Raw genomic sequence first — 27278 nt, 5'->3', positions numbered from 1 at the left:
TCATTGGATGGCCATGGTAGTGAGTTTAAGATCCGTATACCCATATTTTTCACTTGTTGCATATGGGATAATGCTCACACTGGCACCTAAGTCACAGAAAGCTCTACCAATTGAGATATTATTAATCTTGCATGGAATGATAAAGCTACCTGGATCCTTGAGCTTAGGAGGAGTCTTGTTGTTCAGAATTTTTGCACTTACTTCCTCCGTTAGTGCTACAGTGTTCTTGGCCAAAGTGATGTTCTTTGTGGACATGAGCCCCTTGATAAGTTTAACAAATTTTGGCATCTCGATAAGAGCATCGAGAAGGGGAATGCCCAACATAATATCTTTAACTCTGTTGTGGAGCCTCTCAATCTCATCATCCTTCTCTTTGTATAGGAGCCTTTGTGGGAAAGGTATACTCCTCACATATGGTTTCTTTGTTGGTACATCAGTGGGCGTAGCGGTCTCAACTTCCTCCAGTTTATCTTCAATAATAGCTGTAGAGGAAAGAGGTTGCTCGACGGCTGATGGGAGTGAAATACCTTCCAAAGGAGCAGTCACTTGAGGTTCTTTGTCCTTCAAGGTCTGTCCGCTCCTAAGCTCTATGGCTTTGCAATGCTCCATTGGATTGAAATCTGGCTTTCCCGGGAGTGCACCCACTGTTCTGGAAGAGAGAGAAGAGTTGATCTGAGCAATCTGAGTCTCCTGCATCTTCATCCTCTTGTCATGGTCTTCCAATTTTTCATTAACCTTGACCATGTCACTTTGCAACTGTTCCAAAATCTTCAAGATTTTCTAAGTGTCTGATACTTCCTCACTTTGTTTGGGCGCATTTTGATAGGAAGACCTCTGATTATTGCGGTAGGAAAAATTAGGGTGATTTCTCCAACCCAGATTGTAGGAGTTTGAGTACGGGTTGTTATTTTGGTTGTATGTACCAACTACATCGCACTGTTCATACTGGGCAATCTAGGCTTGCAATGCTCCCACTTGACACATGTCCTTTGTGTGGCTAGAATCCCCACAAATATCACAAGGCGTAGCAACTGCATTGACCTTTCCAATGCTCATATTTTATACCTTTTTACTAACGGCATCCATCTGCGCATTCAGTCTAGTGAGGGTATCTACATCATACTTCCCAGGAGTTCTTGTCATGCTACTTCACTCGTTGGCCCATTGATGATGATTAAGCACCACATTTTCAATTAATTCATCGGCTTCTTCAAGGCTCTTATTCATGAGTGCACCTCCTACAGCAGAATCCAAGTAAACCTTTGTCGAATAATTGATTCCATTGTAGAAGGCGTGGATAATAAGCCAACGTTCAAATCCATGATGTGGACACTTCCTCAACATTCCTTTAATCTATCCGAAGCTTCGAATAGTGATTCTCCTTCCATCTGCATAAAGTTTGAAATCATATTTCTCATGTGGACCCTCTTACTTGGGGGGTAAAATTTGTTCAGGAATATCTGCTCACACTGTTACCAAGTATTAATACCATTAGGAGGTAGAGAGTGATACCAAGACTTTGCCCTGTCACGGAGAGAGAACTTGAAAAGCATGAGTCTAATGACATTGAAGCTGACCCCTTGCATCCTCAGAGTATTGCAATGATTTGAAAATATCTCCAAGTGCAAGTTCGGGTCTTCATTTAGTTCACCGTCAAACTAATTCTGTTGTATCATAGCAATAAATCCAGGTTTGAATTCAAAGTTTAATGCTTCAATGTTTGATACGGCGATGCACAATATCATTCCTCTCGCCTAAGGTGCAGCGTAGTCTTCCAAGGACTTTTGAGCCATAGTCTCTGATGTGTCTTCTTGAGTGTTAAATCTTTGAGAGTGAAGTCTCCTTCGGTATGTTCTTTCGATTTCAGGATAGAAAGGGAACTCTACTGGATTGGACCTACGTGTAACACTCACCGGCGGTGCTGAGGTCTATTTTCGCATTTTCTGACGTTCATTTGTACAATCCGAGCTCGCGGTTCGCGGAGGGGTTCTCCTAGGATCGTGGAGTTGCCTTGTATCAACAGAAGCATCATCGGAGCGCGTAGAAGGCGGAAATCCCATTTTGCCAGCTGAAAAGGGATCTGCACAGCTTGATTTTCGTCTGGAGAGGATTTTTCTCGCGTTTTTCTGGGTTTGGGCAGCAAGAAAACACACAGAGACCGGCGTGGAAGACTTCAATTGGATTCAATAGCTTGTTTGACACCCATCTAAGGAGAAGTAATCAGAAGAAGAGGGATGGATGTATTTTGTAGTTTCTAATTTCTTTGTTTCTGAACTTTTCTGATTTTATGTTTACAGCCACCGTGATTGATTTTAGTTGTTGCTGAATGCTGTTGTTTCCTTTGAAATACTTAGATTCATGATTTTTTTGTGTGGTAGTTGATTCGAGACGATTAGAACCTTCCTTTTGAATTGCATCTTAGGTTTATTTGATACTTTGGTTTGACAGCTTCATTTTTATTATTACATTGTATTTTTCATTTATTTTTTTTCATTTACATTTCATTTCAAAACCCCAAAACCCATTTACATTAGAAAACCCAAAAAGAACGACACGAAAGCTCAAATTAACAATTTTCTACTAGTCCTTGGAAAAATACGACTCGAGGCCCCTATACTTCATTTGCTTGAATTCATCAGGGTTTTCGATAAATTTAAAATCAATTTGCAACCCTACTCGTGACATTGCATAGCAAATCTAGGGTTGTCAAATTTTGGCGCCGTTGCCGGGGAATAACTAGTAGGAATTGTTTGATTTGAGCTTATGAATAATCTCCTTTATTGTTGCTTTGATCATTGTTGGTTTCTAAAATGTATGGAAATTCTTTTTATCAACAACAATTTTATCAACAATCTGAACAACAAAATTTTTATTTGCAGGAGCCATATCAAGGTTTTCCACATGTGGATCAACAATTTCAACCTCAGAACCAGAATTTTCAGAGTGGGCAGTTCCAACAAAATTACAACAATTTTCAGCCCCAATTTCAGTATTCACAGCCTCAATTTCAACAACAATTTCAGCAATCATTTCAAAATTTTGAGCAGCCCATTCAAAGCTTCCAAAACCAGAATTTTCAATAATTTTCAAGCAATTTTCAGCAGCCCCAAAATCAAAATTTTCAAGGAAATAATTTTCAGCAACAGTCATGAAATTTTCAAGGGAATTTTCAGCATCAAAACCATCCATTTCAACTCCCAAATCAATGTCAACAATAATTTTCTCAAAGTGGACAGATTTTAGAGAATTTTCAGCAGTCCACCTATTTTCAAGATTCAAATTCAAACCAAGAAGACTATGGGAGTTCTAGTGGAATCTTTCAAGAACAACTAATCTTGCTACAACAACAAATCAAAAAAATGTATATGCTTTTCAAAATCTTGAAAGACAAGTTGAACAACTTTTAAATAGCATGAATCAATTGCAGGCTCAAAGATCAAAAATTTCAGCAACTCCTTCTCCCACATAAGTCAGCTCTGAAATGGATTTTACAGCAATTAATGGTGAACAAAATTCAAGAAACACAAAGGCACAGGTTGATTTCATTTTGGATGATGGAGAGGATACATTGATTATTCAGAAAGTTGTTCTGGAACCTAGTCTTGAGTCATTTATAGTTGAAGATGTTTAAATGGGTGTAGGGGATTGCACTGAGCCCCAGGGACCACCATTAGTGATTGAGGAATCAGAGGATTCAGAGGAGAGATATTTAAGTGTAGGGGATTGCATGGATGCAATACCCCAAGAATCACTTCCAGTTAGTATACATTCATTTGAGTCAGAGCAGGAACCCTCATTCGAGGATGATGAAGTTGTAGAGCCACACAGTCAGCAATTAGGGCCTATTTGTGATCACTCAGTATTTGTTATGCTTCAGGTACCTCCTATTCATCCACGGTTAGTATTCATGCCCATCATTCAGAAAATATTATAGAGGTACCAGTTTTTGATTTTATTGGATGTGATTCATTTCTATATACATGCCCTACACAGTTTGATATTACTATTTCTGCTCTTTCTTACTCCACATGCGTGTGGAAGATTGGTTCTATTTTTGGCCTTGCAGATTTATTTGAAACATCAGATTGTACTCTTCCAAGGTTGATAAAGTCTCGATTTATGCTGAAAAAGGCCCCAACAATTCAAGCAACAATCGAGCTTCCCCAAGTGGGTACTCCATCGGAATCACCTTCGACCACCTGAGATACCATCCAAGGAGGTGATGAATTTTAAGAAAGCAACTCAGCACATTCGTGGCCATATTATGAAGATGCTTACCTCTCCCCGATCCATTCCATTATCAGCATGGATTTTATTACTGAATCTTCTACAACCGCCAGGATTCAGGAGAGTTTGTTCCAACTTTACACTTTATTTTCATTGTTAATATCATGCTTGGTTTTTATTTTGCATTTTCAGTTTAAATCAGTAATAAAGTTCATTTTCATGAGCATGTTAAAAAAAATCCCTTGCATGCATGATTTAGGGTAGGGAATAAGAACCTTGAAAGTGTACCCCCCTAGGATTTCTTTACATTATGTTAGAAGCTCTTGAAAGAGAATTAAATTTGATTGATTATTCTAGGATTTAAGTCCATGGATGAACACTTTTGAATGCTTGCATGACCCTTAGTAATAGAACCTAGATTGATGAACTTGAGAAAATGTGATTTTTATACCTAGTGAGGTTAACCATTTTATGTGATGCACTTAAGTGATTGCCAATCTAGAACTTGCTAGTTTTATTTCAAGGCTACAATATCTATGATTGGTCCACATTTATATAGGTTTTAAAATTTTGTCATAACCCATACAATTCCATGTCTCCATTTCTCTTTAATCTTTTTCATCCACATTTTTGGTTCAAATTTTTATGCTATCTTGGATATGGGTATTTTTGAATGTTATTAATGTTCCTTTGCCTGAGACGGTCAAAGATTTAAATGTGGGGGAGGAGGTTTGAAATTTCGAAGAAAAAATTTTTTTTTGAGAAAAGAAGAAGAAGTGTGCCAAAGGAGGATGGTTTGAGTCATGCTTGCAATGTAATACATTGAGGAGTCATTTGGAGGGTTCTCTATTGATGAGAAGTTATGAAGATGAAAATAAGAAGTTGACTTGTTTAGTGGCCGGATTTGGGCATTTGAGAATTGGTTTCATGGCCGGATTAAAGAAAAAAAAAGAATGTTAAAGAAATGCTCAGAAATGATTGTGAAAAGGAGGATTCAAATTGTGGAAATTGAATTGGTAAACCAAGTGGAAATCAAATGTTAGATCAATGTGCCAAATCAAGTGGAATGTGCCAAATTCTGGATTTTTAAAACCCTTGAGAGTTGTTGTAAACTATTTATTGAAGCTACTGTGCTAAGAAGCTATTGATGGTTTGAAGAAATGCAAATGTGCATCTATGATCAGTGATCACAGTTTGAAAAGAAGGAAAAAAATGTTGAAGAAAAAAAATATAGTTTGAAGTTGTTTTGCTTGGATTTTCTTCAACAAATCAATTGAAATTCATTTGGAGAATTAGGATGGAAATGCAAGAACTTGTGAAGCAAGATCAAGTCAGATCAGATTGAGAAAAAATTCAGAAAAAAAGAAGAAGCAGAAAACAGAAAAAAAAAAGAGAAAAAAAAAATGATGTTAAATGTTTCAAGGAATGTATCAAGAATCAGATCAGTTGATGAATCCTATAAAAATCCACTTCCATTCAGTTACTTCCTAAACAACAAATTCAGATTTTAAACTTTCAAAGTGCAGCTGCAACAGATCAGAAAAGAATCAAAGAAAAATAGTAGAGAAAAAAAATCAGAAAACAGTTTTGCAGTTTTGGTTTGTTTCAGCCCATTCCTACAAGTTTTGAGCTACTAATCCGAATTTGAATTGCACATAACTTTGCATGGCTATTAGCATTATCAATCAAGCTTCATTATGAAAAAAGAATGGAGGCAAAACAGCAAGAAACAAGAGAGAACAAGCAAAGTATCAAATCCAATTTCAGTAATTTTTGGAAAAGAATGTGCCAATGATACATTGAAATTGCGGTTTCATGTGGAGTGAATTTTGGTTTCTGATGATTGGATGCTATTTCATATCTCTTGTAAAACCCAAATGTGAAAAAATTTGGTTAAATTTCAAAGGGAAAATAAAAATGACACATTTGGTGAGTTTTGAGGAAAAATGAAGAAAAGAGAAGGAGTTTGTATCAACAAGGAGAACCTAATGGGTTTGACTTATCCTTGATTCATGAATCTGAAAAGAACATGGAAACAAATGGGATGCAAAAGAAGGAAGTTAGGAAGAAAGGAGTTTAATTATGCCCATGTCTACCACTAGCATTCAATTTCTTAGTTCAATTTCTTTTCTCTTGCATTTCCATTTCTAAATTCTTATTTCATTTGTTTCAGTTCATGATCTCTTTACGTCTTGAATAAGCCTAGTATATGTGGATTCCAAATTATGAATGGTGGTGGAGAGTAGAAAACAAACAAGCCTATGGAAATGTATGAAACTTAAGTTGCTTTTACTTTACTTTGATCATGAATTAGAATTAGGGTGAGAGCCACTGATTTATCTATTGAAAACAACCTCGAGAGATTTAGTGTGATGCATTTACCTCAATTAATCATGAAGGGTGATGTAACGCCCGCCCTTACCAGAGCCTTTGACGGACGCTACAGTTTACTACATTCATTCATACATGCTACTATCATATACGAAAAATCTAAAACTTTGCAGCGGAAAAATAAAACATTATCACAAAACATAGATCCGTATACAATAATTAGAATTTAGTAGCATGATAAGTCTAGATGATAAAGTCTAGTCAGGGAATCATTATAACATGATAGTTTTAAACAACTACAACTAACATGCAGATATAAAATATTTGCATGGCCAGGACTTTGTCAAGTCACCACCACACACATCTCTTTAGCCCTATCCCGCTGCCTCCTCTTGCTCAGTACCTGTTAATTGGATCTGCAATATAAGGAAGAAATCTATAAGCACAAAGCTTAGTAAGTTTCTTTCCTACTCACAAAATCCGAATGTCATTAAATTATATCCTTTCTAGCATATAACATGGAAAGCACATTAACATTTCATATTACATACATTCAACATGTTAACCATTCGTTTTTCAAAAATATGTTAACTTATTAGATAAACATAATCAACATTGTTGGGGTCCCCTGGCTTGTACCCATTCGTTACTCGCGCGCATTTCCTTCAAGTAAGTACGAGATAGCTAGTCTCGACCTACCTGCATACTAGGTCTTCTCTAATGTCCTTCAACCTAGGGGCGTTCTTAAGGAGCCCATCCCTTGGATCCTTTTCAGGTTCCGGTACAAGCCTTTCATCAAAGTAAAATAACTTTATACTTTCTTTTTCATTTTCACAGGAATGTTCCTTTTCATTTTTCTTTCATAGCATGGTGAACATTCATATTTAATTTAAACTTATAGCATACCTTTTGCATAGAGTATAACATAACCCTATGGCTAATAACATTGAACCCTAAATTTGACCTTAACCTTTCTTTAGGGTAGTCAAAACTCTCTGGTTATGTTTAGAACATCATTTTAAGCCTAACCTAAGTTTAGCCGAACCTGGTAAAACATGCAATCATAAAGTTTACCTATCTGGAACCCAATCCGATCAAACCAGAGGGCTTAATCGATCAGATGATCGATTAAGTGCCCTTGTAATCGATCTAACGATCGATTACAAGTTACGTTCACAGAAGGCTTGGTAATCGATCAAGTGATCGATTACCCTCTCTCTTAATCGATCACTTGATCGATTAGGTGTCGTAGTTTCTTCTCCCGAGGCTTGGTAATCGATCGGGTGATCGATTACCCCTCTTAATCGATCACTTGATCGATTGATTTACGTAACTTTTTCCTCTTTAAAGCTATTAATCGATCTGTTGGTCGATTACCCTTCTGGTAATCGATCCAGTGATCGATTACAAACCCTTCTGATCAATTCACAGAATCGATTTTTTTCCCAAATAAAACTCTATGAAACTATCCTATAATCCTACCTTTCAAACTTAACGTTATAAACATGAATCTTTGGTTAAATTAGCATAATCACAGTTCATGTAGGAGTTATAAACATGAATCTTTTGGTTATATTCGCATAATCACAGTGCAGTTCACCCTAAAACATGCTTTAAACTTTTAAATCAGAATACCAGTTCAGAAATCAGTAACCACATAAACCCTGATCTATTATACAGCGTAAACGCCTAAACTTTAACCATTATACTGCAGGTGAGAAGAAACTTACCTTGGTTCTGAAGTTCCTAACGATTTTACCCAACAGAGAACCCTTCCTTAGCCCTTCCTTAGCCCGTGCGCTAGTTCTCCTGGTTGAGGGAGAAGTCTCCAATGCCTTGGGTCAGAGAAGAAGAGAGCACAGAGAGGAAGAGTAGGCAACGTGAAAACTCTTGTTCTCGGTGAGGAGAAGGGTTTATAAAGAGGTGAACGGGACAGAAGTTACAACCCGAGGTGGTAACTTCTCTAACTCCCCATAACTCCACGTAGCAAGACCACTAAGTGCCTCTTCGTTTGGTTGTATGCCATCTCATAAACCCTTAGCCTTAAGTGACATTTCCTCCATGTTTTTATCAAGAAATCTTCACTTGCCCATATGGTCTAAGGCTTGCTATATCTATTAGGGGTCCAAGGTTCAAATCCTTGCACCTCCACATTTCTTTTTAGCACAACCTACATAAATTTAACCCATTACAAGCCACATTTTAGGCCATTCTTAGACCTGAGTTAGCATTTTATACTAATTCCTTTTTGTCATAATTAATCTATCATTTATAAATAAATATCCAGAAATTATTGAAGGAAAAATTTCGGGTATTACAAAAGTTATGATTTAAACAGTTAAGGTTTAGGGTTTAGATAGGAGTTTGAATTGCATCTTAGGTTCATTTGGTACTTTGGTTTGACAGCTCATCATTATTATTACATTGTATTATTCATTTATTTTCTGAATTTAAATTTACATTTCATTTCAAAACCTCAAAAACCCCCTATTTCCATAGAAAACCCAAAAAGAACGACACGATAAGCTTGAATTGAACAATTTGCTACTAGTCCTTGGAAAAATACGACTCGAGGCCCCTATAGTTCATTTGCTTGAATTCATGTGGGTTTTGGATAAATTTATAAATTCTAATTTGCAACCCTACTCGTGACTCATTGCAAATCTAGGGTTGTCAAGGAGTAAACTTAGTTTTAGTACTAGTTTAGGATGCTGGTTTTATATTGTTATCTTAGTTTTAGTACTAGTTTAGGAGCAAACTTAAAGCAAAAATTAGGGTCCTAATAATATCTTTCTTCAAAGGGATGTTGGCTGTGTTTTTTCATTTATCAAAAGGGTTTTCTGTGTCAGTAAGTTAAACTGTTCTCAATTTATTGTTGATTCTTTATACCAAATTACACAATAAAGTTCTTCTTGCAAGCATAATAGTGAAGTTGCTTCAAACATCTCTATATCTAGATATATGTATATATCTTTTTTGATCGATTTAGTTTGTGCAACATTTCAAAGACCTAACTATTTTTTAGTTTGTCATACTTTGTTCACTTTTATATGCATTTTTAATTTAAGAACACTAATTGCTTTCTTATATGTGTTTAGTTTGGACTTTCATTATTGTTGGGAAACACTAGGAAACCCGTTTCGGTGAATTCTTACAGAACAAAATTTTTTTCGGAAACGGATTTAAGTTGCCCTCATAGTTGATCAAACCAAAGTTTGATCAATGCATTTAGATCATTGAGCTCTTGTGTTTGGTTTGCAGGATCCAAGATAAAGGGAACAATTTATTTAGAGCGAAAACAATAAACTTGCACCTTTTCTTTCGGGATGTCTTGAAGTAGTAGATGACCCCTTGATCTTCTACTGTATGTCCTCTCCTCTTCTCAAACGTTGTGTGGACAACGATCCTTCGAGATATCTCCACCAAAACTCTTCTCTTCCGATGGCAAGGAAACTAAAGGCTTTCTTCCTTCTTCTTCCTTCTTTTCTTTCCTTCCTTCTCTTCTCAATGTCGCCAGCCCTACTAAGGAGGAGATCCTTCGTTGTGTCCTGTCCTAGCAAGAAACTAGAAGGGAGGAAGAAGATGGCTATGGGCGCCGACCCTAGAGAGGAAGAGAGGGGAGGTGGGCGACGGGTAAAGAAGGAGAGGTTGCCTCTCTTTGCCGCCGGCCCTAGGAGAGGAGGAAAACTAAAATTGTGTTCTTTCCACCTCCTCTAAACCCTCTTTTATATAGTCAAGCCATCATGGAAATTTAAAAAAGATTCTAATAAATTTTCTTATCCAGATTCAGTTAGAAAAGTTCTAATAGAATCTTTTAAGAAAAATTTATTAAAAATAATCTAATAAACTTATCTTATCTAGATTTATTTTATCTCTTATAAGATTTTATTAGAAAGAATCTAACAATCTTTTAATTATATCTCTTATAAGATTTTATCTTTTTAATAAATTTCCATTCTATTAATTTTATTCTTATCTTTAACAAAATATTTTTAATTATATCTCGTTAATATTTAGCGAGATTCCATAATTAATATTTTGTTAATTTAATAAAATTAATTCACAAAATTTTATAATAAATTTTGTCTGTGGAAGAAATAGAATTCTTAAATAGAATTTTGTAACGGAAATTCTTAACAGAAATTCCTAACAGAATTTTTTTTTCTCGGGAAAAAATTCTTAATAGAATTTTTTCTTCTAGAAAAATTCTCAACAGAATTTCTTAACAGAAATTCCTAACAGAATTTTTCTCCGAAAAAATTCTCAACAGAATTTCCTATCCGAAACTCTTCCAGAATTCTCTTTGGTGGATTCGAGGATTTTCAGAGGCTACAGTAGGGACCTCGAGGAGGAATTGGTTATGGTCTTCCGATGGGCTTAAGCTTCCCAAGTTCCTCCTGAACACACAGCTTAAGTCCATCAATAATAACTCATTCCACTAAAGAGTTATTATTGCACTACCGCACCAATCCCATATTATAATATGGGCTCCTTCTTACTATAAGTACATCAATCTCCCTGTGTTTAAGATATCGTATGTCCGTCAATTAAATGAGTTACTGACAACTCGAATTTAATCAACTTCTAATCCAAGAGTAGTACCACTCAACCTTTGTTATCATGCGGAACTAAGTCCACCTGCAAGGTTTACATGATAATCCTTTATGAACTTCTCAAGGGGACATCATCAACCTAGATTATAGGACACAGTTTCCTTCTATAATCAACAACACACCATGTACATAATACTACTTCTCAACTCATCGGGCCTTTTGATCTATCGCTCTAAATCTCACCCGTTGATGAATCAAAGAAGTATATACTAAGTACATGTGTTTGTTATTATATTGGGATTAAGAGCATGTACATCGATAGTAACAGAGGTTTAGTTCGATTATATAGTCAGTATAAATCGAACAATCCTCAGGTGGTCCTGCTCAATACACACTAAGTGTACTAGTGTAATTCTATAGTCAAGACAGACTAAGACCAAATTACACTACAACCAGTCCAATGGTTTGTCCAATCCATCTTGGTTGTGAACACTGTTTATAATCTACAAGGAACTGATAACATGGTCTTCTGTGTGTGACTCCGCACACCATGTTTATCTACAATATAGATTAAGTGGACACTTGCATAAAACTAAATGCAAACATTGACCAAAAGTAATTCTCATTTCAGAATGTTTATTTACATAGATAGCTAGGATTCCAATTAAATAAACTTGATTTTTTCCTCCAGTGCCAAGGAAGAGAAGGAAGTTGCATTATGCATCAAGGAATTGAATGCACCAAGCTTTTATCCATCTATGATCTCATTATGGGATACTAACTCCTTTGAAAGAAAAGATAGGAAAGGGATCTCCTAGTGAAGCTTATTATCAACCTCTGCAAATCTAGAGATTGCTTGCTTAGTCAATCACAACTACTCCAGGGGTATGAAGGCAAAAAAGCAAACTATTTGTGACAATATAGCTAATTTGACCAAACGAAGAGATATTTTTTCTCGAGGATGCAATAGGAAGCACAGTCGCTTGGGCATCAATATTTATAGTTTTGTCTAACTAATATAAATGCTAATGATTTGACCATATATTTTTTATAGTAAAGATAAATTTTTGTTACTAGTTTGGATTGTTTTATCTAACTAAATGTTGATGGTTATTTCTGATGCCCCTGTATCTAGAATTGCATTTACTGAAAAGGGTGGTATATCTGAAATTTCAAAAGTTACCGTCACATTATATAATTTGTTGACTACCCGCTTTTGATGATATTGCCCATCTGATATTTTAGTGACCATCAATTCTTCTAAATATGTGACTTGCTCTTTTCCCTTTTCTGCTCTTCTAACCTCCATTTGTGAAAATTCTTCTTCCATAATTGAAGTCAAATCATCATCATGCGCTTTTTTGAGTGTATTCAATTCTTCCTGCAGTCTTTGCACCTCATATTGTAGGTAAGAAATATAGTTAAGTAACTCAGGTATAAGTGCAGAATTATCAAATTTCTGTGGTGGAGCTATCTCAACTTTAATATCCAACCCCAAATAGTAGTCAGCACACATTGTACAAGTAGTTAGAAGGCATACCATACAATGCCCACGGGCTCTTTGGCTCGTGTTACTTCCACAAAATCTGCATTTTACATACTGCGTTCGAACCTCCATGTTAAACTCCCAGATATGCTTGCAATTGTGCTGCTCTTCAGGGATATCCACCTGTACCTGCCAACCAGATTCTTTCCCTAATAAAACAAAGAGGAATTCAGGAATATATTATAATTATTTGAGATCTGATTTTATAATTGTGAATGTGTCTATTATAATTTTATATGATATTTGTATGTGGTATTTGTGTGTTGGATTATAAATGTTAGAGCTTTGATTTTATAATTATTTGTATTTGTATTATATTTGTATATATAGGGTATATTGTACCTTAAGAATGTAATTATCCGCAGCGTACGTGCGATGCAGATGCACTTATCCGCAGCGCACGGGCGCACGCTGCGGATGCAATTTTCTGTAGCTCGCGCCCGCGTGTCGTGGATGTAATTTTCTGTAGTGTACAGGCGCGCGCTGCGGATGTATTATAAGTTTCAACAGCTTAAGGTTATGCAGCATGCGATGTGCGCTGCAGATAGATTAATTAAGCGTTGCGAAAAGTCAAATTTGTTGTAGTGGATTTTCGACGGTGATTTCCGATGATCACTTATCCCATCAGGGTCGGCCCTCGTGGGTCACTTATGCCATTGAAAATCTGCTTGGATTTGATTTTGTATTCTGATAGCCAAATTCCAAATCAAATTTCTCCATTTTCAACTATGAACAAATGGATGGAAAGATAGAACAGAATAATAGGCACATGAACAACCAAAATAGAATAATTTCTTAAAAATTTGGAATAACCTCACTCTAAAAACATTTTTGATAAAATTGATAAGGAAATTTCAACATAAAATCCTAAACTCTATTCAATGCTTAAGAAATCACAAACATAATAATCAGAATTGTTGAAACATATCAGAACTCATAGTTTGCAGTTGATTTTGAACAATAATCTTCAATTTGTAGATTTTCTTAAACTCTAGAGAGTTTTATTGATAGGGTACAAAACAAAATGTCATTTTGCAAATTGGGACCATAACCCATATTTATAATTATCTAAGTTTACTTATTTCTAATTTGACCCCTCAATAAGTTAGAAATTACACATGTGTATTATATTCATGATAATTAAGCTCTTAAGTCAAATTCTTTAATAATAATTTTAACCATATTAATTTATGACTTATATAATTGATTGTATTAGACATTTATAATTATATTTATGATTCCAAAATTCTAATAGGCGGAACAATTGACTAGTTTAGTGGGAAGATGCCATTACAGGAGGAAAAGGGCAACACTTCGTGGAAGGCAGCTGATGGCTGGAAAAGAGCATGAGGTTGACCGACCAATACACCATGGATGGTTAAAACGTTGGTTCAAGGCTTGGCCGATGTGCACACTTCTGTAATGGGGCTGCGGAAGAAGAAAAACCTACAAGACACTCCAAAAAGAGGGTTAGAATGGCACCGAGAAGTGGGGTTCCTTGCAAGTCACTCCGACGCTCAAGTTAGGATTCGACATGAGAAAACAGTTTCAAGGGCTTGGGGAAGTTGGGGTTTATGTGTGCGTACCTGTGCCCATGGACATGTGCTACCTTTTTATAGTAGTTGATCTTCGAAATATTAGCAACCGTTTGAGAAATATTATGACATACTTGTTCCATCTAGGAAGATTCCATCTGTTGCTAAATATTTGAAAATGCGTTCCTATTTTCATGGAAGAATCAGTTCTGTGCTCCCTGATTTAAGTGAAATGACCATGTCTTCAAATAAATATCACGTGCCGAAGGTTAACCCTGAATGCAAGAAGCGTGTCAAGACCAAGTTATGAGGTTAGCGCGTGATGCAAAAGGTGTGCCAAGATCGAGTCATGAGGTCGGCACATGATATTGAAGGTGTGCCAAGACCGAGTCATGAGGTCGGCATGTGATGCAGGAGGCATGCCGAGACTAAGTCATGAGGTTGGCACGTGATGCAGGAGGTGTGCCAAGACTGAGTCATGAGGTCGACGAGTGATGCAGGAGGCATGCTGAGACTTAGTCATGAGGTAGGCACATAATGCTAGAGGCGTGCCCAGACCGAGTCATGAGGTTGGCACGTGACGCGGGAGGCATGCCGAGACTGAGTCATGAGGTCGGCACTTGATGCAGGAGGCGTGCCGAGACCGAGTCATGAGGTTGGCACATAATGCTGAAGGCGTGCCAAGACTGAGTCATGAGGTCGGCGATGCTTAAGGAAGCATACTGAGACCAGGATCGAAGGTTGGGGTTTAATTTGGTTTCTTATATTTATTCTATTTCCTTCGTATGCTCCTTATACCCGACGTCCAGGTCATCACTAAATAACCCTCCGGATTATAAGCCTCCCGAATTAGTCTAGTCAAAGGACGCGAAGTCTGACTGACTGGACTCGAGTCAAACCAAAAACATTGAATTACTCCACGAGTTTTAATCCTATCTCAATTTGAATTAATCAAGGACACTACCACATGCCTTTTAAATTATTTATCACCTCATCTTATCCTTTGATCTGACTTTTAACGGTGGAGATCTAACGGGGATTTGATTTAAGCGAGATATTTACCTTCTCCTTCTTCTCCACGCACTAAAAAACCCTAACTCGTGTGACCTCTGTGTTGGGGTCGTCCCGGTGCAATACGCGTATTTACACGTTTCAGAAACGTGCGCAGCAGAAATAAACAAATAATTATAGCTAAATTATTAAACAACACACGCATGCATAAATAGAAAATAACAAGTACAAGGCATGGTAGGAAATTAAAATTTTGTAGAATAGTAAAATTATTCTACGCGTACCTTTCTGATGACGGTTGAGTGGTGTTGATATCAATCGAGCGGTACTCATCCGAATCTCGCCTCTACTGGTGATCCACGCCAAGCTCCTGTCTGGACGGCTTCAGAAGACACGAGTAATGTCATCGTCTTCGTTACTAGCCGATGATCGATGACGATCGAATCGAGAGAAGTCTTATTCCAGAAACCACGCAACAATGTTTGTCACGATCGATTTTCAAGGCTTTCTAACTATCACCGAGAATCGTATTCTCGATGTAACTTTCGGTGGTCAACCTTTGATCGTCGATAACGGACAACCAATCGAAAACTCTTTCCTGTGATGATGGATCAATTCTCCAAAAACTTCGTAAGCTTCCGAGAGAATTGTAGATGATCGTCAACCGATTGGGATTGATTGATAGCGTCTAAATAACTCGTATAATTATCGAAAATAATTCCCAACAATCATACAAGAGTTATGACGTCAAAACCTAATACAATCCCACACCGACAGCATTCTCGCATACAACCAATACAAGGAAGACACAAACAATATCCTCTCCTTCTCTCCCACACTGCTAAGTAAACACAACTCTGGCAGTAACCAGTGGCGATCGGGAAATAGAGAATTGTCTGCCTTCTAATTTGCCGACTAGTAACGCAAGGAGGAAGTCACGAAAGAAGAAGCAACAGCGGTGTCCTACACCAGCTACAGCAGAGGGACTCCGGTCGTGAAAGAGGAGGCGGTAGTAGTGGTATCCTCTCCTTCTCTCCCACACTGCTAAGAAAACTCAGTTGCATCTTCTTGCTTCCCCAACGGCCGGCCATCTGAGCGGATTCAACCAGCGAGGAGTAGCGTAGCACTGCGGGAAGAAGAAGTTCCAGCAGCCTCTCCCATGCTCGCAGGCGGCGGAACCACAGCGGAGAAGAAGAACACGATTTGTAGCCCTAAATCGGGATCGGGGTCGATGGCGTTTCTCTCCGGTCCAGCCACATCTTCGCACGAACGGGAGTGGCAATGTGACACAGGGAGAAGCCGGTCACGTGGAGGAAGATGGCTTCCCTTAAAGAGGTGGTCGGCCGCCGCTTCAAGGGAAAGAAAGAAGCCCCTGTTGGCGCCGTGAAAGGCTAGGGTTTTCGGTGCCCGCCTTCACCTGGAGCCTGGAGAGGGCGGCGCTTCTCTCGTGTTGAAGATGATAAGGGCACTACCATGTTTATCACGAGAAAAGGGAGCTGTGCGGTGCAAGTCGAGCAGGAAAACCAAGGAAAAACCTTGAACCGGTTCAATTAGGGTTTGGTTAACTAGTATGCATTGCCTGAACCGGATCACTTAAAACCCTAATACTGTAGCGAATCAGGTTCATCTTTTGGTTCATTTGGTTCACTAACCAAACGAACTCCGATTTGACCCAAATAAGTTTTGTTTACTTCGTCTTCACAAGATAAAGCTCCTCATCTCATCCGTTCTACCAAAATCTCTTCCACCATGAACCAAAATATGTTGGTTCAATTCGGTTCAAAATCGAATCATTTGGTTCACTAACCAAACGACCTCTGATTTGAACGAAATCAATTTCATTCATTTCATCTTCATAAGATGAGTTCCATCATTTTATCCATTGTCTGGTCTAACCAGATTTTATTTCTCTCATTTTGAGAATCCAATTCTCAAACTCGTTTTAAGTCCTTCAGAAAACTTGTAATCCGTGTGACCCAATAGGTTCCCGGTTATGTTGGCCATCCGTAATTAACCATTAATTACGAAATGATCATGAGTGACACCTAGTAATACATCATGATCCCCAATTGATCGAAAAATCAATGATTGATTCAAGAACAACTCTAAACCCTTCAGCAGCTATACTGTATCGTGTCTTGTCCCTTTCATCGTCTTATACCCGCTTGGTTCAAGACATGATCTATGTGTCAGTCCCCACTATGCTGACTACGTCACACCTAGCCCAAGCTGCTTTCTTGTCTTATGGATTTAAGTTACTTGTACATGTGTTCAAGAGTATCATACTCTTAACATGTAATACTTTTGCCAAAGACTTTTAGTAACAATCCTGACAAGCGACCGCAGGGTATACGTCTCCTTTTCCAAGGAGCGGTGAATCCTCTGTGGGCTATTCAAACAACAACTTCGAACACTTTGATTTATACTCAATCATCTCGAGTCCACACCTCCTCGGAGATGCTTGCTTAAGATGTCAAAGTATAAGCCTCCATGACCAAGATGACTTCAATACCGCTAGTCAAAGGAAACTCGCACTTAAGCTGCACTGAGATCTTCATTGACATATATATATCGAACCATATGAAGTTTCAAAGTAAGTCACTCCAATGAACTGGTTACTTTTAACCAGCATCCATGTTTAACTCTCAACATCTAATATCGACAGCAGTGAGATCAACTGCTTGGCTAACCAAGAGTTCAAAATGTGCTAGTCTCGATATAATCGATGACGTCCGTGCTCATCAATTCCTCGACTAGAGATAATTCCAATACATTCATAATTACACGTGTAGAGATGCTCACTAGTTGTGATCCAATTATAAATTCTCTCACGCTATGAATCATATTGCGGACATTCAGTACTCGAGTTTAAGATCCACTCAAACACATACGGAATGCACACTCAAATAGTGAATTGTTATTTATCGAATAAATAGTATAATCGTAAGGCGATTACCTTAGGACACCTCTCAAATTTAACACTCTGTGCAACCTCGCACCTTCTCCATCTTCTTCCTTTGGTCTTCCCGTTCCAACCCAGTAAGTTTCAGATATTTTAACTTGTATTCTCTCAACCCCTTATGTCCTCCTCGTCCTTTTTTCCTTGTCACAGTCGCTTTGACCTAGTGAACCTAGCCAGTTGATGTGAGGATCAAATTGTCATCTAAATGTGCACACCAACTTAATTAATATCGAATCCCCTAACTAAGGTAGTATAGGGTAACTCGAGTCATCTCCCAATGATTGTAGCCGATGTATGATAATCCTAGTGGTTATTAGACAATTGGGGATTTGGATTTTCTTTTTGGATTGGATGGGTTGTTGTATTGAGTCCTAAATATAAATAATGAAAAAACACTAAGTATTAAGAATAAATTACATTAACACAGTAAAGAGTGCAACAAGTAAATAAGTGTATCAATAAACAAACAACAAGAGAAATCTAAGGACAAACAACATCCAAAACTGTAGGAGAATTTAAACAAACACTTGACATGCCAAAAATCTAATCTATGCTCAGAAATGGTAAATAGAGTTAATCTAATAATTCTCCCTATTGCCTTGGCTGGAGGTGAATGTGAGGCAACAAAACTCCACGGAAGGATGCGGTGAAGGAAGGAATCCCGAACTCCGATGCAATCTCCGTAGATGAAGCAGTAGGTGAAATGATATGGAGGAGAAGGAAATCTCGTTGACTCCTCGGTGGATGGAAGATGGCCGGATTGAAGACAGAAATGTCACGTCCCGGGAGGCCGTCTAAAAAATTTCGACAGCATCTCCTCTGTAACAATGACATTTCCTAAATACAAATATATATATATATACAGGCCTACATGGCCGCAATAAGGACTACACGTCCTTCAACACACAGCACAAACAAACAACAGATAAAATAAAAGGCCCACACAGCCAAAAACTATTAACCTATTACATTTACCCAAAAATTGAAACATGTATACGATAAATCCACAAAATAATACAAGTTTAGCAGCAGAAACAATATCAAATCCACACCACAACCACGCATATAAGCTTCTACAAATCCAAAGACATACATTATCACGACCCGAGAGATAGCCGTCCAAAAAATTTTGAAAGCATCTCCCCAGTATCCATGATAATTACCTGAATACAAACATATTTAAAGGCCCACACGACCTATCCATACTACAAAATATAGATTATATACAACTAATCAAAAGTAAAGGTTACCCACACGACCACTTACACATCCTACCCATGCTTAACAAATGAAATTCTAAATCTATACCACTACTATCAAATAAACTTGAATAGTAACAAAAATCTGAAGTTACGTATGCGGAAACATAAAAAGTACAACTATGAAATCACGAATAAGAAACATGCTATAGTTTCAAAACATCGATACGAAATAAGAAATCTGATAGTGCAAAAAGTAAACAAACTACACACTATGTACCACAAACATGCTACAAATACATCCACACACACACATATAAAATCCTCGTCGTGAGATGATGTAGTGATGAGCGTAGATCATATATAGTATTTTAGCTTTGTTTTAACGCTCATCTACTTGCGATTTATTGCATATGCTACACTTTGTCACACCTTATTCTTTTATATTGCATATTTTACTCTTTTGCTCGGAGATCTGCTCTTTTTATATTTTGCTTAACATGATGTGATTTAGAGCCAAAACGATGCATTATTGATGGTGGAGCAAATAGTGGAGAAAAAGAGGCTCACGCTGGCCGTGCTTGCTGTCACGGGTGAAGTCTTTATGTAGCAAACACGAAGAAATGGAGGAGAAGAAGAAACAAGGCAGTACACGACCGTGCCTCACATACCCACGGCCTAGACACAGCCGTGTCCCTCCAACAGATTAACGACAGCAAGGGTCGTGCCTATCAGGCACGGCCGTGCCCACTTCTTCAGGCTGATCTAGCTTTGGTCGTGCCTCACAGGCACGGCCGTGCCTCTCGACAGAGACGCGACCGTGTGAGATCGTGCCTCACAGGCACGGGCGTGCCTTCCAACAAAGCAGCGGCAGCACATGGCCGTGCCTCCTAGGCACGGCCGTGTGACGGAAAGAACATGGGCGTGTCTACCTAACATTCTGGACAGTTCTGCAGACTTAAAGTAAAACCGGCATATCGTTCAGCTCCGATTGAACCACGGGCCGTGCCACCCCTCAAAATGGAGCTAACTTCAATATCTACAACTTTGCTTCAGGGTGTACAGAACGATAACAGCTCTAGGCCGTGCTAAATGGCACGGCCGTTCCTCCAAAACAGCGGTCGCGCTGGGTGCTCTGCCCAAACTGCAGACCAAACTTCGAACCAACATAACTTTCGACTCAGATGGAGTTATGGGTCGGTCCACCACCCAAATTGAAGATAATTAAATTCTCTACAACTTTGGTTCAGAGTTTAATTGAAGAAAACTGGGTTTACTAGGTAAAAAATCCATTGAGGCGGAGCCTTGTAAACCAGGGACAATCTGGGTAGTTTTGGGTGAGTATAAAAGGTGGAAACAAACCCAATCTTGGGTTATCTGGGGTCATTCTCCAAAACCCTTGGTCTTAGTTGGTAATGTGATAGTCTTCCGCAAGTATATGAAATGTCGTCAAGTAATAAAGATATCGAATCCACAGGGAGCATGGAATTAATTGCTATCCTAGCACAATAAGATTAGAGAGATTGTTGAAATAGGTTTGGTGTGGGGAGATGGAGTGTTCTAGAGTTCCTAGACCTTAATTCGAAAATAGAATTCGACTGTCACAATGTATGGGAAGTGACTCTTGGACTTCGGATTCCTCGGGGTATTGATTGATTGACTTGGATCCTTTATCATTCCTCAATTATTACACAATTGTAGGGATTCTAACCAAATTATCCAATTAGACCTCGTTAGATTTCCTAGGAATAAATCATTGGTGTTCTAATGTTACTTAGGTTGGTTTAAGGTGATTCTAGATAGTCTGGTTCAAGGCTCTCCTGTGTCACGTCAGGCGCCCCAGAATACTACTAGATTCCTACCCCCTATCACAGGGTATCCCAAAAGAGACCTCTCCCCAATGCTAGGTAACCGTTAGTTATCCCTCATAATCATTATCCATAGTTTAAACAATCCTTCGGAACGCCCGGTTAAGACTCTCCTCATGTCACGAGGCGTCCCGGGTGTACGATCCTAAGAATTCCTCAAACAATGAATAATCTCTACCCTCATGGATTCATACTATTCACAAGTATATCATCAAACAAGTATTAAGCACAAATCCACAAAGCAATTGCCAAATAACATCATAGAACATGGTAGATTATCGAATCACAAGTTTACAATCATCCAATAACTCTGATTCTTCCTAATCCTAAAATCTGGAGGACTACTCTATATCGGGGAGATTACAACACGAAAGAGAAGGTAAATAATGCATCATAATACAAGAATCCTTGAGGAAAGCAAGTAAAAGAACTTATCAAAGTCTCCTTCTTCTCCTAACTGCAGTCTCCTCGATGACGAGATGTAGATGTGATGGAGTATCCGGACGGATGGACGGATCGTCGAATCTGACTCCGAAATGAGGCGTCGGCGGCTCTAGTGCACTGCGGTGGCTCTCTCCAAGTCTCCCCCTTCTAAGGCCCTTAAGGGAGTCTATTTATAGGCCCCCACAAAAGACCCTAAAAATCAGCCAGGCACGCCCCCGTCATACGGCCGTGTCATGGGTTCTACACTTGACTGGGAGACACGCCCGTGCTTCTGAGGCACGGGCTAAGGCTGGCTCTTTTCTGTTGGAAAACACGGCCGTATCTAGGGGACACAACCATGTCTTGGCATGACTCTCTAGAGGACACACGTCCATGTCTATTGGGCACAGCCAAGAGCAGGGGCTTCTCTGGTGGGAGGCACGACCGTGTCTGAGGGACATGGCCATGTCTGGATTCTGCAAGGAGGTAGGCACGGGCGTGCCTATGGGGCACGTCTCAAGGTGGGTTGTTCTCTGGTTAGAGACACGCCCGTGTGCTCCAAACATGGCCTTTGGAGTGTTGAAGATCGTGAGATGGCTAGAGGGGGGGATGAATAGCCCTTTTATCGCGAATCGAACGTTTTTCTCCTACAAACAGTTAGTACGCAGTGGAAACAAGAGAAAAACAACTAATAAAAACAAAACACAATGCAAACTCTAGGATATACAAGGTTCGGGGATAACTTGCCCCTACTCCTCGGTGTGTCCATGAGGTGGACGAACCCTTGATCTTCGGTAGATCACACCCCGACAAAAGCCGACTAAATAATACCTCCTTCTCGGTGGAGAGACCTCTCCACAATAAGTTTCACAAAGATATGCAATAATAAGATCAGAGAAAGGAGCTTGAGGCAATTACAGAATCAAGACTTACAGCCCACTGCCTCAAATAAGAACAGAAGAATCACCCGAGAGCAAGCCTCCTTGCAACACCTCAGGCAGATCTCAAGTAAGAACAATGAACGCCGGAGAACTATTCAGCATGATTCACAATTTTTTTACCCCCTTTTCTCTGAACCCTCCTTCTTCATCCTCTTACCTTATAAGAGCTCCTCTCCTCTCTGAGCACTTCGGTCCAATGAAGTCATCCTCTCCAGCCGAAGTCAGTCTTCGCTCAGTAGTCGTTTGGAAAGCAAGCTCGTATCTATCTGTTCTTTGAATTCAAACCATCTGCAAGCTTATCCGTTTCATCTATTCAAACTTCATCTGCAAGCTCAGAGGTGGATTAGCGAAGCAATACCAGAAATCAGAAAAGCAAAAATCAGAGCAGACTGAACATACCAGGAGAAGCTTAATCGATCAAGCTATCGATTAAACGCCGCAAATCGCTTCTCAACAAACCGTGTAATCAATCGATCCTAAGCACTGATCGATTACCACAGACCTTAATCGATCACCTGATCGATTAAGGCATGGTAATCAATCAAGTGATCAATTACCATCCGTAACTCGGTTTCTCAATAAAACATGTAATCAATCACTTGATCGATTACAGTTCACCATAATCGATTGCCCAATCGATTATGGTGCGTTCTGTGACTTTTGCGAATTGTCATATAATGTTCTGTAATCGATCCAGTGATCGATTACACTGAGGTGAATTCGATTCCTCACTTAGCCCACTTGTGTCTCACCTAAGCACCCAATCCAACTATATTGGACCATGTATCCAGAGACTAGGCTCCCAAACCTTTTCCGATCATAGTCCGGTACAGAGAACGAGCTACCGAGCCCTCTCCAACTTCATCTAGTCCAGAGAACGAGCTGCCGAGCCCTCTATGACCTAGTCTGGAGAACGAGCTACCGAGCCCTCTCCGACTCCATCCGGTCCAGAGAACGAGCTACCGAGCCCTCTCTGACCTAGTCCGGAGAACGAGCTACCGAGCCCTCTCCGACTCCATCCGATCCAGAGAACGAGCTACTAAGCCCTCTCTGACTCCATCCGGTCCAGAGAATGAGCTACCGAGCCCTCTCCGACTCCATCCGGTCCAGAGAACGAGCTATTGAGCCCTCTCTGACCTAGTCCGGAGAACGACCTACCGAGCCCTCTCTGACTTCATCTCGTCCATGCCAAGAGTTCGCTCCTCAACACTCTTGGACTTCCCGTGCCAAGAGTTCGCTCCTCGACCCTCTTGGACTTCCAGTCTCATGCCAAGTGTCTGGTCCTCCATGATCCACTTGGACTTTTCGTCTCGTGCCAAGTGTCCGGTCCTCCATAACCCACTTGGACTTCTCACCTTGAGTATTTAGTCAACATAGACTTATTCGACTCCTAATCAACATATTGATCAAACATTAAAATCTAACTCGAGTCAACCCGAGCTTGACCAATCTGGTCAACATTGACCTGAGGTTGATTGCACCAACAATCTCCCCCTTTTTGATGTTTGACAATATGTTTAACTCTACATTCTCCCCCTTTGGCACACATCAAAAATTATTTTCACAGAATCCACTCATCTTGTTCAATTCATAATTTTGAGGTAGACCTCCCCCTCAAATCATGTTCCAACCGTTATCATTACACCAACAATGATCTAATCCTTTAACAAGTCAATGGTTTAAGTCATGGAGCTTGGAGTTTAAGGTTTGAATCTACACCTACGGTCAATGGTAATCGACCGGTATCGATCAACCGATCGATTACTAAACCCTTAATCAATCAACTGATTGATCAAACTGGGTTTCTGTTCATGATTTTTAATCGATCAAACGATCGATTACACACATGTGTAATCGATCAATAGGTCGATTACTAGGGATTCTGCTTTAACTTAAATTGATTGGTAATCGATCAACTAATCGATCACCAATGTTTCTGTTGGATTCCTAACGAATTGGTAATCGATCAACCGATCGAGCACCATGGGTTCTGTTCGATTCTAATGAACTGGTAATCAATCCATCTATCGATTATCAATGTTTCTATTTGATCTGACGAATTGATAATCGATCGATTGATCGATTATGGGTCTGAAAGCTTTGAAAGTTTCAGAAACTCTGAAGCTAAACAGTAACCTAAAACTTATCAAATGAGCTTCAAAGACTGAAACTAAGCAGAAGTTCTCTAGTTAAATTCACAAATGGTTCAAATCGAGACTTTGAATTTGACTGTATGCCAAATCGAATTCAAAAAGGGTTTCAAGTTGACAGTTATCAGTTTCTAAATTCAACCTTGAACCTTGTTAATCCCTACATCAGTATAGTTTTAAAACCAAACTTCTCAATTCTACTATCCATTCCATTTCGATAAAAATACCTAAGACAAGTCAAAATTCACATTCAAAGAAGTTAACCCCTTTTTCAATGTTGAAACTATCTTGATGTGCCAATTTGAAACTGTCTTGTGCCAATTTGGACTGAAACTTTCTGAAACTGAAAATCAGTTTCTGGAACTTATTAGAAACTGAAACCTAACCTTATCTTAACCATCAGAAACCCTAAACACACCTTACGTGCCAATTTTCAGTTTAGTTTCCATTGCCCCTACCCTTCTATAGTCCAGTTGATTTTCCTAGGGCAAACTTGTATGTGCAAGTCGTGCCAAACGTGTCAAACAGAAACTCAAAGTTTGAAACTTTCTCAATTCCAGATTCTAAATTGATTCCACTAAAATATCACAATACTTTGAAAATCTCTTAAAATGCCAACTTCATTATGGTTGGGTTAACTACCCTTCCAATTAAGATTGGCATATCCTATACCCATTTAGTTTGAAGAAATAACACTCTTAGGAACCCAATACCTATTGGAGCTCCTTGGGTGCACTAAGTACTCACTAGGAATAACTTCCCTAGATACCTTCCTAATGACTCTCTTAGACTTCTTGGAAGTCTTAGTCATTCTAGTGTCATCAAGGTTAACACTAGGAATAATCTCTCTTGTACTCTCGATTTGACTTCTAGACTTAGGATTAGTTCCATAGTTATATGGGACTCTATGGTATGAGGGCATATCTTCCTTATTTATGTTTGTATCCTAAACCTTTCTTGCCTTTAAATGGTTCTTGCTTACCTAAACCTAGGTGTTCGTTTTTAGACAAGTTAATCTCACTTGTCATTTTCTCTAAGGTCATTTCTAGTTTGTCAAGTCTTGATCTCAAGACTTGATTTTCTTTCTCCAAGTCATTAATCTTTGACTTTTCATGATTTCCTTTGATATTTCTTTTTCTAGGCATATGTCTAGTTTTCTTAGGATTTTTACTTAAATTCTTTCTATCCTTAGGTGGGGTTGTTTCAACATGATGTGACCTAAAATTGTCCTTAGAATTACCATGCTTCCTATTTTCATGATAGTTAGCACCAAGATTATAAAATCTATTTCTAACATGCTCATCATGATATATGGCAATAGCATTATAATGTAATACCTTCGATTTTACCTTAGGAGCTCCCCCTAGACTTGAGCCTTCTCCCTTGTTCTTATGTTGATGCCTCCCCCTTGGACATTGATTTCGATAATGTCCTCTTTGGTTGCATGTGAAGCACACAATGTGCTCTTTGCCTTTTCGCACCAAGGGTCCAATTTCCTTTGGCTTCTCCTTTATCTTAGGTATCATTTGAACTTTCTTCTTGATTAATTGTGGACACTTACTCTTATAGTGCCCTTTGTTCCTACACTCAAAACATGTGATATGTTCTTTATTTTTATGAACTGAAATTGATATACCTTCATGATTAGGGTTCTCTTGACTTGTTGAGGTGGCATGATCTTCCTCATTGACTTCGGATGTTGATAATCCATCTTGTTCCAATGTCAATGTTCTATCCTCCCCCTCAATGCTTGACGTAAGAGTTTCTTCCACATCATCTTCCTCGGATGTTGAGCACCTCTCAACTTCCGAATCTTCGATTTCTTGTTTGAGCAGCTCTCAGGTCGAGTCCCTCGGATGTTGAGCACCTCTCAACTTCCGAATCTTCGATTTCTTGTTCCAAGGAGTCTCCCTCTTTGGATTCATCTTCACTTTGCATTGACATTTGAATTCATGGAACTTGACCAACATGCTCCATAGCTCTTTTGCATCTCTATATTTACCTATCTTGCACAATATATTGTTAGGAATTGAATTTACTAATATTTCAATTACCTTGTTGTTTATCTTTGATTTTTGAAGTTGCTCCTCGGTCCAATCCTCTTCCTTGAGGAGTTTTCCTTTGCTATCCATTGGGGCTTCAAATCCTTCTATTAGAGCAAACCATTGCTCGATATCCATCTTCAAGAAGTACTCCATCCTTAACTTCCAATAATCAAAATCTTCCAAGCCCAACGTTGGAGGTACTCGGATGTCGTATCCAAAACCATCTTGAGGATGCATTCTTCTTCTTTTCCTTCTAGCCTTGTACTCCTTTTGGCGGTTAGTCCGACGAGGAGTAACCTTGCTTTGATACCACTTGTTGAAGATCGTGAGATGGCTAGAGGGGGGGTGAATAGGCCTTTTATTGCGAATTGAACATTTTTCTCCTAAAAACGGTTAGTACGCAGCGGAAACAAGAGAAAAATAACTAATAAAAACAAAACACAATGCAAACTCAAGATATACGAGGTTCGGGGATAACTTGCCCCTA

The 27278-nt window shown here is 38.9% G+C and overlaps 1 protein-coding gene and 1 non-coding gene across 2 annotated transcripts; one reads left to right on the top strand and one right to left on the bottom strand.

Annotated features, from left to right (window-relative positions):
- LOC141848329 (uncharacterized) lies at nt 1-27028 on the bottom strand. The gene is made up of 2 exons (XM_074736365.1): nt 26801-27028; nt 1-756 (listed from the first exon to the last, which is right to left on the bottom strand). The coding sequence occupies exons 1-2, from the start codon at nt 27026-27028 to the stop codon at nt 1-3; spliced, it is 984 nt and encodes a 327-aa protein (XP_074592466.1).
- On the top strand, nt 1316-1421 carry LOC141812034 (small nucleolar RNA R71). Its single transcript, XR_012600231.1, has one exon. It is a non-coding gene; the product is annotated as a small nucleolar RNA R71 (small nucleolar RNA).
- Nucleotides 27029-27278: the final 250 nt, after the last annotated feature.

This window comes from Curcuma longa, chromosome 17, assembly GCF_044706935.1.
Source record: "Curcuma longa cultivar G26 ecotype Majalengka, Jawa Barat chromosome 17, ITB_CL_G26_1.1, whole genome shotgun sequence".
Classification (NCBI taxonomy): domain Eukaryota; kingdom Viridiplantae; phylum Streptophyta; class Magnoliopsida; order Zingiberales; family Zingiberaceae; genus Curcuma; species Curcuma longa.
Note: the sequence above shows the minus strand (reverse complement) of the source record. Positions and strands in the feature narration are given on the sequence as shown.